The sequence below is a fragment of the Marasmius oreades genome, chromosome 1, assembly GCF_018924745.1.
Source record: "Marasmius oreades isolate 03SP1 chromosome 1, whole genome shotgun sequence".
NCBI lineage: Eukaryota > Fungi > Basidiomycota > Agaricomycetes > Agaricales > Marasmiaceae > Marasmius > Marasmius oreades.
The window spans coordinates 735,023-753,641 of record NC_057323.1 but is presented as its reverse complement, the minus strand read 5'-3'; the positions used below and the strand labels follow the sequence as shown (position 1 = coordinate 753,641).

The 18,619-nt window shown below is 48.2% G+C and overlaps 5 protein-coding genes across 5 annotated transcripts; 2 read left to right on the top strand and 3 right to left on the bottom strand.

Annotated features, from left to right (window-relative positions):
* Positions 1-252: 252 nt before the first annotated feature.
* On the bottom strand, positions 253-7,429 carry E1B28_000179 (uncharacterized protein). Its single transcript, XM_043145981.1, has 5 exons — positions 7,071-7,429; positions 4,820-6,719; positions 4,613-4,764; positions 2,966-4,560; positions 253-2,911 (listed from the first exon to the last, which is right to left on the bottom strand). The coding sequence occupies exons 1-5, from the start codon at positions 7,218-7,220 to the stop codon at positions 613-615; spliced, it is 6,096 nt and encodes a 2,031-aa protein (XP_043014681.1). The 5' UTR covers positions 7,221-7,429; the 3' UTR covers positions 253-612.
* Positions 7,430-10,129: 2,700 nt separating this feature from the next.
* On the bottom strand, positions 10,130-10,379 carry E1B28_000178 (uncharacterized protein; the record flags this gene model as incomplete). Its single annotated transcript, XM_043145980.1, has 2 exons — positions 10,130-10,311; positions 10,364-10,379. The coding sequence occupies 2 exons, from the start codon at positions 10,377-10,379 to the stop codon at positions 10,130-10,132; spliced, it is 198 nt and encodes a 65-aa protein (XP_043014680.1).
* A 591-nt stretch (positions 10,380-10,970) lies between these two features.
* On the top strand, positions 10,971-13,861 carry E1B28_000177 (uncharacterized protein). Its single transcript, XM_043145979.1, has 13 exons — positions 10,971-11,082; positions 11,148-11,276; positions 11,337-11,361; positions 11,418-11,450; positions 11,513-11,541; positions 11,595-11,699; positions 11,754-11,781; positions 11,835-11,961; positions 12,026-12,146; positions 12,199-12,355; positions 12,413-12,436; positions 12,487-12,515; positions 12,571-13,861. Exons 1-13 carry the CDS (start codon positions 11,044-11,046, stop codon positions 13,735-13,737), a joined length of 2,013 nt encoding a protein of 670 aa, XP_043014679.1. The 5' UTR covers positions 10,971-11,043; the 3' UTR covers positions 13,738-13,861.
* An 854-nt stretch (positions 13,862-14,715) lies between these two features.
* On the top strand, positions 14,716-15,931 carry E1B28_000176 (uncharacterized protein; the record flags this gene model as incomplete). The annotated part of the gene is made up of 4 exons (XM_043145978.1): positions 14,716-14,842; positions 14,903-15,195; positions 15,261-15,539; positions 15,602-15,931. The coding sequence occupies 4 exons, from the start codon at positions 14,716-14,718 to the stop codon at positions 15,929-15,931; spliced, it is 1,029 nt and encodes a 342-aa protein (XP_043014678.1).
* A 575-nt stretch (positions 15,932-16,506) lies between these two features.
* Positions 16,507-17,965, bottom strand: E1B28_000175 (uncharacterized protein; the record flags this gene model as incomplete). The annotated part of the gene is made up of 6 exons (XM_043145977.1): positions 17,822-17,965; positions 17,672-17,770; positions 17,296-17,574; positions 17,143-17,237; positions 16,929-17,081; positions 16,507-16,878 (listed from the first exon to the last, which is right to left on the bottom strand). Exons 1-6 carry the CDS (start codon positions 17,949-17,951, stop codon positions 16,507-16,509), a joined length of 1,128 nt encoding a protein of 375 aa, XP_043014677.1. The 5' UTR covers positions 17,952-17,965.
* Positions 17,966-18,619: the final 654 nt, after the last annotated feature.

The window sequence follows — 18,619 nt, the reverse complement described above, 5'->3', positions numbered from 1 at the left end:
AAAAGCTTAATACTCCAACCCAGCCCTTTGTCGGACCTGATATAATTGATTCCTTCTCTTTCTCTTACCACCTTTCCTCTCCCCAATTTTGCCTCTCCTTCCCCTCGTTGTCCAGATCTCTCCCAAAACTGCAAGTTGTTCATATTTCCGCTCATAGCCGACTCCGGTTGTTTGTTTGTTTCTGCTCGGTCAGAGCTGTACTTTCTCGATGAGCGTGCCAAGAAACCCTTCCCAAACTACCTCGACTAAGGCCTGCTGAAGCGGTCTCGTTCTTTCCTCTACCCTGTACGATCTCTTCTCTTTTGTCATGCTCTTCTCTTTCTGCAATGCTTCTAATTCTATGGGTTCGTTATCGATGGTAATAAACTAGACTTGTGCCTTGAATAGACATGCATTGGATTGTCTCTTGACTCGACCATTATGCTAAGCATATAAGTACAGAGGTATATACAACAAAGTTCATGCGTAAACTACAAATTGGTGTGATATAAATAGGTATACCGGGAATGATGACGAAATGCAAGGTAGAAGAAGTGACGATCCGACGGTAAAACAGAACGAATGCAACGTAGACCAACCATGGAAGGGACAGAAGAAAGAAAGAAAGATGAACTATAAACCTTCCAGGATACTCAAAAGAGACTGCAACGTCCGTTCATCAAATTGACTCTCTACTTTTAGTGCGGCCATGAACGACTGTTTGGAGTTGTGCATCGCCTTTCGTTCTCGAATTCGAGATGCAGCGTTCTCGATCCTTCCCGAAACTGCATCAAGCACGGCCATGATGTCTTTATCTGAGGATGTTTCGGAAAGTGGCGGAAGAAGGAAATCGGGGTTGCCGTAAAGATATAACGGAGCCTCCTCATCATCATCCCCATTGACTGTTTGGGCGCTGCTTTTACGCTCTGCAGGGGTTTCACGGAATATGCGAGCACTCGCCAATGCTTCAAGGCGTAAACAAACCAAACCTAGTTGACGGATTTGCTGAACATCGAACTGAACACGGGCAGGGTCAGGATTGGAGATGGTTTCCTGCATGTAGTGACGGCCATCAAGGTCCGTCGGATAGATGACGGTGAGATCGTCAGGGAGTTCCAGGCCCTTGAGCTGGACTTCACCAACGGAGAAGGGGGTTATTCCTATGTATCGAATACCGTCAATGGCATCTTGGGGTTGCAGATCGGAATAGGCAGTTTCGGGACCGGTTTCGAAAATTTTAGCGTTGATCTCCTTCATTACCTCAGCGCTACACATGATTTGTCCACCAGCGGCTTGACCTTCTACACGTGCAGACCGATTGACAACTGGTCCAAAGTAGTCCATACGATGGTTGACAGGGTCTTGCTCGCAAATGGGTGCACCACAGTGGATACCCATGCGCACCGAGAGACCTTGTGCAATGAGACGATTTTGAGCGTCGTATATAGGTTTACCATCTTCGCACTCAAGGATTTCCATCGGCCACGACTGATTCACGAGTTCTACTTGCACGACCAACGCCCACCAGACCGCTGCCAGTGTTGTCGGGAACGCACACATGAATGCATCTCCTTCGGTTTTGACCTCATAACCACCACAAAGCCTTAAATGACGACGGAGAAGGCTGTTATGGAGACGCCAAGCCGCGTTCATCCCACGGTTGACTTCCCACAGGTGAGTCGAGTTACGAATGTCCGTGAAGACGAGAGCGACATGGCCTCTAGGCGGAGGCACTTCCGATCCAAGACGGCTGATTTCCCTGTCGATAATCTTACTTTCTTTAATCACCCTGGGTATCGGTTTGTTCAACGGATCAGCCACGGATATGACCATGATCATCGTGCTTCCCTCTGCTCCGTAGCTCAAGGCAAAGTCCCGTAGCTTTTGTGCGGCAATCATAGGATCTCCCCGTTCCTGTCGTGCAATATCAACTGCGGTTTGGTAGGAAACATAATCCCAAAGTCCCCGGTTCCCAACGATAACAAACTCGTCCGAGTCCGTGAGATCCCATTCCCTTACATCAGGGCGAGCATTGACGATAGGCATCAAGTGGAAAAACCCGAATGAACGTGATATGTCTAGCTCGTTATTCACCAGGCCCTCAGGTGAGATCCACCCTTCACAACTCCGGATTCGTGCCGTCTCTTGTTGATCATATGGATCATGCTTCCTCGAAACGGGTTGAGCATTGCCTCCTCTCGACACCACAGCCAAGGCATTCCCCGTATTTGCCACGTACATCTTCCTTCCCTTCGTGAAGTACAGGACAATTCCCGACGCTCCACCTCGATTGACGATCGTGTTATACTGATTGGCGCTCGTCCCACTCGATAATGAAGTCTTCCTCTGCGACGCCTGGAATAGTGAATCATGAAGGTTCTGATTCAGCTTTAAGAACGATCTCCTCATCGCATCAACCACTCCAATACCCTTCCCTTGTTGAATCGCATTAAGCTGTGTTAGGAACACCTCCACAAACTTGTCTCTCAGATACTTGGCAATACGATTCCCGCTAATACCGGCCATCGCCTTTGGTGGCTGAGACCTCCCAAACATCGCAAAGACAGCCTCTTCATCCCGACCTGGAAGTACCATAGCAAGGTCAAGCATGTTCAGTTGCTCATTTTTGCCTAGGGTATCTGCAATGCCATACTCCATACCAAGGACTGTAGAATCAGACGTTCGTACACGGCGCTCCTCATTCTCATCGGGAAGGTCAACACCAATTGCAGTAGAGGTGATGGTAACGTCCATTAGTCCAAGTACCCGGAGCTGTGTGAGGTCGGTAAAACCAGCCAAGGACTGTGGTTGTTGTTGAGAGGAAGTGGCAGCACGACTGTGGCGATTGTTTCCGGATAGCTTCGTGTCGGATTTAATCTGCAGCCTTTTATTCCCGGAGAGGTTGAGGTACTTGAGGTTCTTGTTGAAGTTCCTATATCCTCGAAGGTGAGATTTGGTTCTTCGTTAACGGGGAAAAGGTGCCTACCAGTTCCAATCAAACTCCCAATTGTTAATGTTATATTTCAACAGATTGCTCCCAACATCAAGTACCGTCAGGCTTTTCACCTTCCCTAACTCTTGTGGGAGCGTCTGCAGCTTGTTGCCGTTTAAAAACAAGGTGCTCAACCTCGACAACCTCGGTAGGTCCTCCGTGGGGATGCTCGTGAGCTTATTTCCACTGAGAAACAATTCCTCGAGCTTGGAAAAGTTCCGAAGGAAATTCGAAGGAAGCTCCTGAATATCGTTGAAGGAGAGATTCAGAACACGGAGCTCCTCGAGGATCGTAAACGGCATGAGAAGATCGTCCGCGAACTGATTTTCGCCAAGATACAGCTTCTCCAGGCAATGGGCAAGAGGAGGGAGGACAGGAGCGGGAACAGACGCAGTGCCAAGCGACGCCGTAGACGTCTTGCGTTCCGGAATACGTTCCAAGTCCGCTGAGCCAAAAGCGTTAGGCTGAAACTGCCAAAGCGCCAATAGATTACTGGTCGCATTGATTTTCTTCAGCTTTCCGCAATTCCAAAGGCCTTCAGGCAACTCCCTCAGATTGTTGTTGTGGACGTCCAACGACGTTAATCTTCCCAACTTGCCGATACTCTCTGGTAACTGAGCCAGATGGTTGTCCGCAATCGAGAGTGTTTCCAGCTGGGTAAGCGATCCCAAAGCCTCGGGCAGGCTCTTGAATTGGTTGGAATCCAGCTTGAGAGTTTTCAGGGAGAAGAGTTGTTCGATGACGTCGTCGTCTAGACAAGACAGACGCGCATGAGAAATGTCCAGGGATGTGAGGGAATAAGGAGTGCGGCCGACAGGTCCTGGAGCCAGCTCAAGGTGGGTGACCTCGTTGTACGTCGCGTCGATTGTGGTAACAGAAGGACTAACGCTCAAAGTCAGCTTGTGCAGCGCGTTCCAGTCTGCACTGAGCTTCTCCAGTTTCGGTAACATCTGGATGACACTCAGATCCGAAATCGCGTTCCTCCTACAATCCAGTCTTCTCAAGCTGATTAGCATCGCACATTCGTTGGGCATTGTCACGAGTCGGTTACCAGTGACGATGAGATGCTCCAATTTCTGCAGCCTTCCGATCTCTTCGGGAAGCTCTTCGATCATGTTAAAAGAGATATCAAGGTCCCGAAGATTCTTGAGGTCACAGACAACGTGAGGAAGAACCTTGAACTTATTGTTCGATATGTTCAGGTTCGTCAGTGCCCTCAATTTCGGGAAATGCCATGGCAGCTTCTCCAGCCGATTGTTCTGCACATACAGCGTGCTCAACTCTGGTAATGCCTCCAGAAAAGGCTGATCCAAATCACTTATACGATTGCCACTGACATCCAAACGGCTGAGCGTTACGCAATGTTTCAATGAATGCGGTAGCCGTTTGTACGCCATCTCGGAAAGGCGAAGCTCAGTGAGGTGATCACAGGCTTGGATGAAGTCGGTGGGAATATCGAGATTGTTATTTCGCGAAAGGTTCAACGTGATAATCTCTGTGGCATGTTGGTGAAGGATTGGGGGGATGGTGCGGAGATGACGCTTGGATAGATCGACTACTTCAAAGTCGTCGATTGTCAGGTTCTGCGTCTAATCCAGCTCTTTCAGAGAGGGTGGCGTAGTAAACACGTTCGAAGCTCACCGTGTTCAACAATCGACTTTTATAAATGAACTTCAACAGAAAGCTCAACCCTTCCCCACCCAACTCCAGCCCATCCGAAACATCATAGCCAGCTTGTTCTAACCGACGTCTCACAAGGTCTGCTGGCCGCTCTACAGGAGCGATAGCTCGTTCTGGAGATGTTTCATTGTTAGCATACTAGCGTACGTTCGAAAGCAGAATACCGACCTCTACCACGATCCTGTAAATACAGCTGAAACGTATCCACCTTTTCCTTCTCCGCAGGAAGTAGTTTGCTATTCAGCTTCGGTATTAGATCCTCCGCTCTCGCACCAAAGTTAGCGAACAGAACATGGTAAGTCCCATTTGCCCGATATATTCGAATAGTGTACCGCTTTGGTGCACCTGTTGAAGGTCGTCTATGCCGGTCTGAGTAATGATGGGGGTAGAGTGAATGAGGCGGCGGCGGCGGTTGTGGTTGTAACTGTTGTTGAGAATTGGGGGAATTTTTTTGAGTGTATCGCGGGTCACCAGAAGTAGACGATGTAACACTGTATTTTCCACCGGGCTTTTTTTTATCTGTGCTCGAGAAAATCCTCATCTTAGTTCTCTTGCTCCCCGTACTGCCACTTTGAACGGTGTACACGGTATCAACCGACACCATACTGCCGTTATATGGGTATGAGGAGATGGATGATCCACCGTTGTATCGACCATTAACGCTAAATTCATCGACGGTCCCTTTCTCGGAAAGTGCGTCTCCTTCAGGTGTAGTTAACGAGTCTCTGTCCTGATCGTGTGGGCTGCTGAATTGTAGCGGACCGCCATAACTCGTTCCTCCTAAACTATCTTCTGAAGACGAGTATCCCTCTTCTTCACGAGTTCGGTGAGCATCCCTATCCGCTGGTACAACATCCCAGGATTCGGGTATCTCCCATTCCTTACTATTCCCATCTCCTTGCCCCTCTCTTGCTTTCCCCTTCCCTTTGAGGATTGAGTCTGGTTGACCCTGGCCCCGGTGAAGGTAAGAAAAGGAAGTAGCAGTTCCATTGGCACCGATAGGTAAGGATCGAATACTCCCGTTCGCCTGCGAAATCGAAGACATTCCATCGTTGATGATCGTCGTAGGTGAGATGCTTGTGTCTGGATGGGATCTCCCATACCTGAGACTCAGTGACGACTTTCGTGGTGGGGGTGAGCGGGTAACTCCATTCAGGGTATAGGTGGACGGAGAAGTAAACGGATCTCTAAAATCGGAGAAATGAACTGGCGTAAGATGGGACTGGTAAGAGCTGGTGATGCTGATACTCCGGTCTGATAGTGACCTCGTCCCTGTATGCGAAGAAGCGCCATCGTTGTTGGAGACATTAGAATCTGGAAGACTCGGGTTCAGGATGGTCTGGTCCACAATCCCTTCCATCTCCTCTAGATTGGTATCGAGAGTGATTTCCGTCTCGTGCTGCTTTGGGTATGGCACAGGCGGTATGGATGATGAACCGCCGGCTGTCCCTCGTTCGTCATCGCGTTTAGACTTCCGTCCAAACTTCCTTCTACTGTCCCTTCCAATACTCGGATCTCGCGTTTGCGTATGGTGATGAGAGAACGACGCATACTGGGGTGAGGAGGGCTCTGTTCTCATTCCTGACCCAAAACCCCTGGCTCTACCATGCCTCGTTACAGTTAAGGAATGATCCGGAAGCGGAGGAGTGGCAGGCCGTAGCGATGGATGTTGGTCCTCATCAGCATTGGAAGTCGCTCTCGAACGCGAAGTCTTCGGTGGCTTCTTACTGGAGGGCAGTAAATTCTTGAACATGTCGGGAAATGTGGTAGACCTGGCCTTTCGTAGCTCCCGTGAAGGCTGTTGAAACTGAGTAGGAGAAAGAGAGGAATGGTGGGGAGGACTAGAAGCGAGGAAGTCGGGAATTGCGTGGATGATTTGGGAGTCAAAGTCAGAGCTCTTGCTACTGGTAGTATGGGATTCTGATGGTCGACTATGATGATGATGATGATTATGCGTATTATTCGAGTTGGGATAACTGTTCTGACGAAGGGAGTTGAAGGACATTTTCTGGGAAAAACCAAAGAGCTTGCTTGTCGGTGCGTGTAAAGGTGACGAGGGAGATGAGGGCTGGAATGACAAAGTGAATGAGCGATATGAGCATGGGAAATAGAAAGAAGATAGAAAAAGGGAATGTAGTTGTCAAAAATTTGACACCGACGTGCAACGAGGCGTACGGCGGACGAATAGCGTCCTAGACAGCTGCCTTATCAAAGATAAAGCCAAGTCATATGGGGTGAATTCTGCATGTATGAAGGAGTCCGCCGTGAAAAGCCTGGTCCACTGTGCTCGCTCTACACCGGAATCCGTAGCAAGGACTATAGCTTAGTCTCTTTTTTGAGACTTCCGGAGACTCGTTCCGTGTTTTGGCAGGAAACGCTGAGAAGATTGTGATAGAAAAATAGCGAATGAAGAACTCACTGGCTCAAGCCATGGTGCAACTTCCTCTCGGTTATTGCCCGCATTCGTTATGGCCACATTGATCTCTGGAACAATCAAAGCTCTTCCATCTCCTCCGATAACACCCTCTAGCTGGATAGAGCCACGTGTAGTGGTACTTGTACTAGTCATAATCCTCGCCGTTCGTAACGATATAGACAAAGACTCGGTGACCGTTCTTGAATATCCCGCGCCGCCTGGTCGAACGTAATCGTGCTGGTCGACTCCCGATGCGAAATAAAGTAAGAAGAACGGGATATGGTCCAGCCAAGGTCGTAAGGTGGAGGATAAAGATGAAGAAGAAGGCGTTTGCCTTGCAAGTCGGTAGTGACCTTGTTCAAACGCGGCAATGTAACCGAATCTGGTTCACTGTCCACATGGACCATCAGTCCATTCCCACGATTCGTGTTGGCAGGGCTAGAGAACTCAGTTCACCGAGTTCGCCATGGACGCCCACCGCCAACCACCGCCTTATTTTGTTCTTCTTCGCCTTGAGACGAACGCCACTGAACAAGCACACTATCAATCATTCAACCAAGACAAGATCATCCTAGTCGCCCGTTTATTCAGAATTCCGCAGTTGTCCTCACGACTCAGCAACAGCAACAGCACAAGATAATGGTCTTGATTTGCCAAGTCTGACAGCAGCTGTAGGTGGTCACGCCGATTCTATCTCAGGTTTCTAAATTGCCCTCAAGTATACCACGAATCAAAGCTCCAAATGAATGATAAATAGATGAGGTTCAAAGGTAAGCCGGTGAAATCTGCATCCTTGGTCTCCCTTCGAAAGGTAAGTCGAGAATAATGCCGATTAAAAAATCAAGATATCATTTAGCGATGTACTTTGTTGATCTATCATTTACAGCCAACAACATCATCGATCATCATGGGCCTCATTCGCTATGGTCAGGTACTTCCGGATATCTCCATGATATGTACATCAGTTTTCTTCACTCGCACCACATCATTTCTATGGCGATTCACAGGAAGATCTGGACACTCGCCTCATCCATCAGCTCATTGAATAATAATAATACGACGCCGAATCTCACACGCGGCCCGATCTTCCAGCCCGCCCAGCTCCTCATCTCCTTCCATTCAGGTCCATACGTCGCCGGCTACTTTGTTATAAGCCTATCATCATTTATCAGCTCGCAGTTACACGAGACTTGGAGCTCGAAGGACAAGGGACGTAAAGCATGAGGCCTTTCTTGACATCGCGCGGGACGATCCAGTAGTGCCATTTTGTTCATCATTCAAAAATGTACTGCGGACTTGAAACGGGGAGCGGAAGACCGAAGGGAGGCCTTGAGGAGAACTTGATGGTGCTTGCTCAGCTTTCACAAGTTTGCGGCTTTGCCATGCCTTGCTGGAAGGAACATTGGATGAAGCCGCGTTCTGGTGTGGAGCCTTTTCCTGTCATCAAATACGTCTGTGAACCTTGTCATCCGTGCTGCCGTATTGCGTGTATACCGCGGCGGGTCGAGCAACTTCAGGTCATCTGGATGAGCTAAACGCCACACATTCCGCTCCCTCAATCCGCTCGCTCCTAATGATTAACATCTGTATATTGGATTACTACAGGCACATGGCCCATAGGTTTTGTGAGGGGGCGTACCCTGGAAACGGGACGCCCACAGGGTAAACCACTCGCTATAAGTTATCTCCAGCTGCCAGCATGGGCGTAAACCGTGCTATAACCCCCTAAATCTCCGGCGCGCACAGAGCATATGCATGTACATTCGGGTGATGATGATTAAGAACCAAAGTCCACAGTGCAACGAAAAGTCCATGAACCAGATGCCTAATCGAACGTAGAAAACTGCGAGGTTCCCAGTAAGATTGTGTGGCGTCGCCTAATGCCTTTATTATTGACAGATGTCATTACTGACAAAAAAAAGTCGTATCGGTATAGACTGAGCCGAAATACATGGACCTTGTACGAAACTGCGATATGACAATCAAGTCCAAGGATTTTTGAAAAGATTCGGTCCCGTATCTCCGTCAAAATTGGGTCATACAAACGAGGATAAAAGACCCACGGACAAGTCCGACGTAACAAGCTGTAGCAGATCAGTGAGAGTGGAGGGGTGAACTCAGAGTCGAACGCGGGCGATTACCTAGGCTCTCTTAAAATATCGAGAGATCTGGAGCGTGACAACCGTGGACCTTCGAACCATGTTTGCAATCAACCAGTGGGAAAGTTTTCCTAGAATGACGGGGTTCAGGTCAGAGGAAGAAATGAGATTTTGACAAGCGTGAGCTGGAAGGGGGGAAAGACATACATGAAGAGGTACCACTGGCCTGGTCTATTGACGACAATCTACCCAAAGAGTCGGACCCAATACGACTAGCATTCATTTTTTATGTAAACCATATTTGCTAGTTGGCAGGGGAATCACATGTTTGGACTTCATAACGGACCTGAATTGCAGTTACATGAATTCTGAAGAAGGTCTACCACAGGAAGGGTTGCTGTCGACTTGCACTCGGTTAATTCGACCTGAACGTTGACATCAGTTGCCAGTGGGACATACAGGGTTCGTGATGGTTCCCGAGAGCGACTTTCCAGGACAATTTTGGAAGCTTGTATTAATGCTGTCGTCCGTAACCGTGACTGTCGCCCTCTCGACATTCCATGAGAGCGGGAAAGCGCTCTGGTTCTATGGTCATGTCATTCCTTCAAGCAATTATGAAGTGGCGGGCCCTGGTTTTACCTGCTCTTGCCGGGCGTAGACTTCCTGTTGACTGATTTTTCTCACCAGCCCGCCCAACTTCTGAAGGGGCCGTATCTGGGAGGTAATGTCAATGAAGGAATCGTGCCATAATTCGATCACTCACAATAACAACGTTCCACTACAATGGTATACGGAAGCACGAGAAGTTCTGGACCCCAAAGTGGATGTATTGATGAGATGCAAGCATACGAGACGCTTGTGAGACGCTCGTAAAGGCAGGTTCGGGAGTGTGGGACCCAGACTGGCAAACATAGTGCTGTAGAACACGGTAGGGCTGATTGAGAGATGGATATCTGGATCGAGTCATAAAGAAGCAAGCAGGTAGTCCATCGCGACTTCATCTTCGCACGAACGTCCTTCAGAAAAGGTGTTATTGAATGATCGTTGGTATTCGCGATGCACACGACAGGTTAAACAGACCAGGAAGGGTAATTTGAAAGACCCACGAAGCTCTAGCTCGAATTCCTGATGGTCATGGGATGTTGCTGGTCTGCTTCAGTGCGAGCATGTGGCCAGTTCATGAATGGTCAACCTAACCTTCAAATACCCTCATTTCGGCTAAGTGAAGCTGGAAAAAGTGCAGATACAGAGGGGTATAATACAATGTGAGTCTCCCGTGAGTCGATCCGACCCCCTGCATGATTTCTGTTTGTTTTTTTTTTTTTGAGTGGCGATTTCGCTGATACGGACTGCTCTCTTGTTAGGAGAGACTTTTGGAGTCTCCTGGACATGCAAGATGATGTCGGTCGTCGTGACTGTACATTAGAGAAATATATTGAATTGTCGAGAGCATGACCGTCGGCACTTTGGTGTATTTTGCGGGCTGTGGACAGCGGCATGTGGTGAGAGGTAAGTCGGCGTCGAGTGCGATGAGGCCAACATATACCGATAACACAGCATCCGCTGACTCCGGGCCGGTCAAAGGATGGCCCTACGTTTGCTGGAGTCAAGCTGGAGTCGTACCATTATCTGGTATTTGACAGTATATGGGCCCGTCCCTAAGACTTGGAGAAAAGCGACGACGAATAGAACCTCAAAATCAGTGCATCAGTGCAGATGAAGGTGAGGAATATGTAGGTCGACCGGTTGAAAATGATTATGTAATAAAGCTTGTTGTCATCGTTTCGTTTCCTGATTTGGAAAAGGGAAAAGCCCCCAATAGCGTCACTGCTACTCATCTTCACGGACGACCGCTACCACCCTAGGTCAACCTTTCCATGGCTGGTAGTATAACTTCCAGCAATTCGAATTTACGGGTAAGAACTTCTTTCGAGCTTCATGGGTATCGATACTGACGCTGTTGTGCTTTCATTGGTCGTAGATTGTTGGTATCGTCCTAGCCATATCAAGTGGATTTCTTATTGGAGTGAGCTTTGTTGTCAAGAAGAAGGGGCTGTTGAGATCTCAGGCAGGTGGTGTGGCTGGAGAAGGCGTTGCGTACTTGAAGTCGGTGAGTATTCAAATATTCATCATCACCTTTTTGAACGATCTAAACTAAATGGTTTCCTAGTGGTTATGGTGGTGTGGAATGATATGTACGTTGTTCATGCCGCTCCGAAGCTTGCTTTTGATGTCTCCAACCGCGGATCAGTGATGATATTGGGAGAACTCTGTAATTTTGCTGGCAAGTCCATCTGAATTTCTTACATATCTATCCGTTCGCTGACGATACCGCTACTCCTCTAGCTTATGCTTTCGTCGAAGCCCTGATAGTCGTACGTGTGCCTCATACCTAGTCTGTTTGGAATGTCGTTAAGGATTTTGATAGACCCCGATGGGCGCACTTTCTGTGGTTATTTGCGCTATCCTGTCTTCGATATTTTTGAAGGAGAAATTGACGTTCTTTGGTTGGCTTGGGTGCGGGCTGTGTATTGCAAGTTTTCATGTTTCTTTCTTGCTTTCGCACCTAATACTGACCACCCCCCAGATCGGATCGACGATTATTGCTCTCAACAGTGCGTGTAACAGCCGTCCCCTCCTATATCGACGTCCAAATATCTCCTTCCAGGTCCAAGTCATGAAACTACCGGTCAAATTAAAGAATTCCAGAAGCTGTTTTTGGCACCCGGCTTTCTTGTATGGGGAGGAGTTCTCATTGTTGCCTCGCTGGTCATCATATTTTTCTTCGCACCGAAGTACGTGGTTGCAACTGCAAGCCCTTTCAAGCTCATTGATTGTACCGTCTCATGTATCCTGCAGACATGGGACCAAGAGTATGATGTGGTACATTGGAGTTTGTAGTATGATTGGTGCTCTCAGTGTTAGTGTCACCACCGGTCTTGGTGCCGCTATTGTAACGACTATAAAGGGGGATAATCAGGTGTGGTGCTTGCTCTTTCGTTGTGGACACTATTTTCTGATGCATTACTCAGTTCAAGAACTGGTTCTTGTATTTCTTGTTGGTTTTTGTTGTAGTAACACTCTGTAGGCTTCCACAGGTTCCATCGTCGATTGAAGCTGACCTCAATCTTCTAGTAACCGAGGTCTTCTATTTGAACAAAGCGCTGGCGCTATTCAACACGGCTATGGGTGAGGTTTCCTCCGTAGTTCTGATGGCCTCGTGCTAACCAATCTGTTTGATCCTAGTTACGCCCACTTACTATGTGATATGTAGGTCCTGGTCACTCGTTTTCAAGGCGCGAGCTCACCTTCTTCAACAGTCACGACATTTACATTGATAACAACAATCGTGAGCTTACATCGGTTAAAGAGTAGCTGCCAAACACTTACGTTGACCATAACAGATCCTCTTCCAAGGGCTCGATGCAGATCCAAAGGAAATCATCACCATCGTCCTCGGTTTTTTCACGATTTGTGTTGGCATCACCATCCTACAAATGTCGAAAGTCGACCCGGTTCAACTATCAAAACTGGACCGGCGGTCGACTATACTGCTACAAGCCGCTCGCCAAAACACGCAGACTGTGGACGAAAAAGGGGCAGTGGGCATCGAAGATCCTGGCATCGACGCGTTGCGAGGATCGTTTGGCACTTTCGGGTCTATTGTCCGGGCCAGAAGCGCGAGGCGGATGAGCCAGAACAGTCGAGCGTCTGGTCTTCAGCCAAGACCTACGGGTGCCGCTGCAGCCTATGATCCAGGCCAACCTTGGCTGTCGCCGGGCAAAAGCACCTCAGGGCTTCCCACCGATGGCTTGAAACGACACCAACTCTACGATCCTCCTGTCCATACACCAGGTACACCCTCTATAGCAGCCGCTACGAAAGGCGATGATGCATCGATGAGGAGCGTTCCTTCCACGAATTCGCAGATAGTGAGTCATACTAAACGGCCTACAATCAAATTCGATGACACGGATCTGGTGCATTCCTATCACCCACCTGGATCTGGAGCGCCAACGAGAATGGATCCTTATGCCACACATGAGGTTCGTCCGGCTATTGGCTCGCCTAGCCCAGGTTTGGAAAAGCAGTTCACTGGAGGAGATGGGGCAACGAGTTATCCGCTTGAACCTATCAATACAGCTTCGTCGAAACTACCAGAGGAGACATCATTATTGTTCTCGGGAAGTCCGACCTCAAGTGAGCCGTACGACCGTGTGCCGCACAGTGCACCAGCCACGGTTGCGTATCAGCGGTTCAGGCCAACACCTGAGCGGGTGGATTCAAGGAATATCTTTGACGAGGACAAGCGGGACACATTGTTGAGCTTCCCGAGTGTGACTGATTCTGCGAGAAGTTGGGATGAACAGAAGACGATTGAGGGGTCGCCGCGTGGGCGGAGTGTGCAGAGATATCCGCAAAGTGGTGATAGGGAAGAGAGCGTTGGGTTGATTCGGAGAAGTGAAGCGGAACGGACGCCGTCGCCGCCCTCTGGGGATGAATTAGAAGCACATGGTGGAATTCGGTTGGTTATGACGGCTGGGCCAGGAAGCGGCTTGAATCGGTTCTAACCATTTTACTCATTAAATTAACATTTAGGGACAGGTTTCTTTCTTTTCTTCCTGTACTTTGGCATGAACGACATCATCTAATGATATATATATAACAGATGCAATTCATTGTGTTCAAAGCAATAGTTTCGGGTTTAAAACAGAAAGCTGATCAACGAACATATTCTCCTGAAACGTGTTCACGACGTAGGAAACCGGCAGCTATACAGCCCAATAATTCTTGAATTCCAGATATACTTACATGAAACGACATGTGTCCGAGTAACTAAAGTATAGACAACGTAGCAAAAAGAAATCCATCAGACTGACGCTCTCCTCGCCGGCAACGACTTCAGAGCACCCACAAAAGGTATCCAAAGCACGAAGCCAAACGTCCTCGAGACTTCAATGAAGAAATCATGTTCTCAGTATGAACGAGGGAGCGCGAATGTCATCGACTGGATTTGAAGAAGTGGCATTTGTAAAAATGCGAGACTCGGTCAGTTTCTATATAAAGATCCTGATGAGTATGTTCTAAAGAAACAGAAAAAGCTGAGCGCAGGCTTTTATAAAAATTTTCGCTGGTCCGTGCGCGAGTTCCCACACTTCAACGAGAGCGTGACTTCGAGGTGTTCGCGACGCGCGTATAGACATTACGCGCTTCAAGTTACATCGAATCAACTTGTTCTTATACCTCTTCCACCGGTGAGTCGAGTCTCAAATATTGTTTTCGAATGCTCATTAATTTATGCAGGCTTCCTCCTACCTTCAGTACATTGCGCCACATTTCTTCACATCACCCAGCTGGACATGCATAACACGACTGCGCCAGAAAAACTGATTTGAAGGTTCTTTCGTCCGGTTCAGGAAGCGGCTCAACCCCATCTCAACCTCAACTTCGCGACAGAGCAATGGATCACGGTTTTTGTCTGGTCCGTGGGAAGTTGGTACATATACTGACTCGCCACGGAAGTGCATGCTTGTTTCACTACCACCACCATGAACGAAGTTCAAGTTCACTACGACGAATCAAGAAGCCATATTCTCTCCGAAAAAGCATTGAAAGAAGGCTGGGATACGTTTATCTTCTACAGACAACTCATTGCGCCCGGTAACCTCTTCGTCGGTAAGTCGCTTGTACAACAATTCATTAGCGAAAGGACCCGCTAATTTTCATAATATATAGGTCTCAACACCGCGGGATATGGCCTAAAGCGCTCAGACGTTGCGAGATGGCTCAGTATCTTGGCCACTAGTATTCCTTCGAACCCGCCAGATATTTTCTCTTGCGACATTCAACCTGCGGGGATCTTGCAATACTTACCTACCAACATGGCAGACAAACCCGTCAGTTGGACTACGCCAGCGAACTGGACACCGGGAAACTATGCATTCAAATACCTTCGTTTGGATGATGATTACCTCTACAACCGCCCTCCCAAGCGAGTCGTGGACTGGTTATGCGATGACGACTCCGAGGTGCGTGGTGTATGGTGACTCTTAATCACGCTACTAAACGACGAGCTTCGTTGTGGATTATGTAGACGCTGACCCCGAAGGGCATCGCACATTCCTTCTCGATCACACACAAAGATTCTAATCTCAAAACAAGTCTGATTTACATCCTTCCCAACGCCGGCTGGTTCATTGACGGCATCAACGATAGTTCCTCAGAGAAGGCAACCGATCGACTGAAAAAGACCGAACCACGATCTCCTTACTATGGAACTTATGGATGGAGAAGCGATCCAGCGAACGCGATCATGTTACCGTCTGCGTTGGTAGATGACTTTCATTTGAACAATTTTGGGTATGACCTCGAGGTTCGTACTACTGTTGATTTCAAACTGCTAGTTGATTCATCTGAATACATATTGCCACGCAGGTCAATCGCTTTATCACTTTCCGAGGTATATCACCTTCATCAGAAGCTCTTCTCCAGGACTGCGAACTAAAGGTGACGACACCCGGAAATGTAGACTGGGCATACATTGGACGACACTTCAGGGTATGCTTAAGGGTACATTGCCACTATGGCGATATTTGTGCTGAACTAGGTGGTTGGAGAGAAATTGCGGCAAGAGCCGAGAAGTGGGGTAGTGACGGGATTCCAGATTCGGATCGCGATGTTATGGACGTCGCTATCCGTCAATGGAACCTACAGACTGCTGCCTACCTTAGACTCCGTTACTCTGAGGACTCCGACTCGGAGTAGCTGGTGTTTCTTCCTACAACAGGGTACCGCACGAATGTGTAACTGTAGAGTATTTTGTTTCTTATATAACGACATGTGGTTCACCGATTCCGTTTCGTTTCTTACAGCTCGGGATACAACTTTTTCTGTCGTCGGAGGAAGTTGAGTAGGTTGAAAACTGAAATGACTACCACCAAAATCCCCTCTGCAGTGACAGCAACCGTGGTTATGATCGTCGAATAGCCGCTCTCCTTCACGATAGCATATACAACCGGAATGGTCAAACTACCGAGAACAGCAGACAATACACGCATGCCAACGTATGGAACACGGTTCGCTCAACGAGCGCCTTTCAGTGAACTTTGCCACGGTCACTGCGGCGCCACAAAGGCTTGACCCGGAACCACCAACGAAAATTGCCCTCACGGTAGTGTTAACCCAACGATCTTCAAGTACTCAAAAGAAAAGCCTCTCGAGTAGGTCCGGTACAATTCATCATGTCATTGTTTAAATTCTACAATTCATCAGAAAGTTACTCGCCACATTAACTCGCGCCGGACCGTTCGAGAGTATGTACTGATTATTTCTTCTTCTCACTACTCACGCTCCCTCCCAAATCCTAGTACGTGCCAATTTAATGCTACCGTGAAGTGGTGATTCATCAGTGCAAAGTCAAAGTCTTGGACGTTAAATGTGACAGGACCATATAAACGCCGTAGGCGGTTAGGATCGGGCTGGTCGCGATGCGGCAGGCTGCTGGCACCGTTTCGTTCAAAACGCATAAGCCACCAGACCAGAGTCGTTTGGTTATGTGCACCGGGTAAGTAAATCGGTTTGGCACTAAACTGATACTCGTCAAATTGTGAGTGAATGTCCGCTCTGAGAAGGAATGCATTTGGAGGTTTATCCGCCAGCTTGGGAATAGTTAGATAGGGTTGAATGGGCGAGGGGAACTTCGGTGCGTGATCCTGAAGTTCGTTTCAGAGGAGTCACAGTTTTGTAGAGAATGTCCACATACTTGTAGCGCCCAAGCGAGAGGGAATATGTGGGCAACCTCGAACCCCGTATAGTTTGTCCCTCTCATGCGAGGCAGCACAGGCGCTCCTGTTACTCGGCAGATGGAATCTCGTTCTCGAACAGCTTTTCTGGTCGTGTCACTCCTTGTTGCGGTCTACATTTTATCACTAATGAGTACAATATTAAGTACAACGGAGCAACAGGAATGTGCTTACCTTATTACCAGTCCCCGCTGCTGTGGAACGATATGGTCCTTTTCTATTGACGATGGGGGATGGGATTAGCAGTGGCGCAACCTCGAGCACTTTCTCTGGTTACATTTCATGACTCAGTTAGATTGTGTACTGGTCCTACTGGATGAACCGTACCATATATTTTGCCTTGCGTTGAATAACAAATTTTGATGAGACAGACAAAGTGGGATGGACTGCCGTTTTGTTGAACGGGTATCAAGGAGCTGTCAGAAGGACGCGCCAGTGCGCCTCCTATACGTGGGTCGCGGCCCATGCAGTCCCGAATCCATTCTACTTCCCTATCGTAGCGTTTGGTCAAGGCAAAGGCCTCCAAATTTGAAAAATCAGTTCGTGGCCGTCCGGTCAAGTCATCGATCGGAACTGGACAGCTTTTCAGAGCCATTAAAGCGAATTCTGTGGGATGTCAGCGTCAGCTCACGCCTTTGTGCATCCGATTGTTGACGGCTCGCAAAGGTAATGTATAATTCATTACATTCGGTGGACTACTCACTTATTTGAGTATCGGGCGGGTAGATTGGCGGGGCCATAAGGAGTCGCTGGAGCATATCGCAGACGTCTCCAAACGTCACATCTCCATTCGAGTATAGGCCTGGATTTTGTGCTGAGCAATAAAATCCGCTGAAAAATCATCGAGACGTACCACCAATGAGGTTAAAACCCGTTTGTGTTACAGTTGAACCCCAGACGTGAATGTTCCGTTCTTCATAATTGAGGTATTCCCTTGCGGAATGGCCTAAAGGCCCACCAAGTAGGTTGTAGTTACTACCCATGAGGCCTTGAGGCTTAGAACGGTAATTCTCTACTAGATATTAGTGAGCATTTTTATACCCGCACGTTCAATTAACTGAGCAAAAGCTGAGAAGGGCAAAGGCCTGGGAAATGGACCCCAGACACACTCCTTGTTTCCATCGGAAAGTCTCTAAAGAACCACGATAAACAAATTGAGCATGAGCCTAGTATTCCGTTTTGATTCCATTGATCCAATCGAGTCAGTTCGGCTGAACGGTTCCCAGCCTTTGATAAGCTGGACACACAAGCGCCCATCAATGACGTGTGATTCAGCGAGTGAATACTAAGCGCTAAGCAGTCGCAGTTATCCGAGTGTCTGTAAGGACTCGTGGGAAATTGTGATCCTAAATAACTTGAAAATAATTCTTTACGGGGAGCCTTTTTATACCCGCAGGTGCCAACGGGAAAACTGAGTCACTGACGTTCGAAGGGCAAGGAGTGACCCGAGAACACACTTGTTTTGATCTGAAGACAGTCTAAAGAAGAACAATAATCAGATCGGGCATGAGATCCTCTATGGGTCCTCCTGAGAGGCTCCCCTTGATTCAATCGAGTCAGTTGCAGCTGAAGGTTTCCCGTGCTTTCGAGTCACATCGACGTTTGGACCAACAAGCGCCTATCAATGCAGGCTTCGTGTGATTCAACGAAT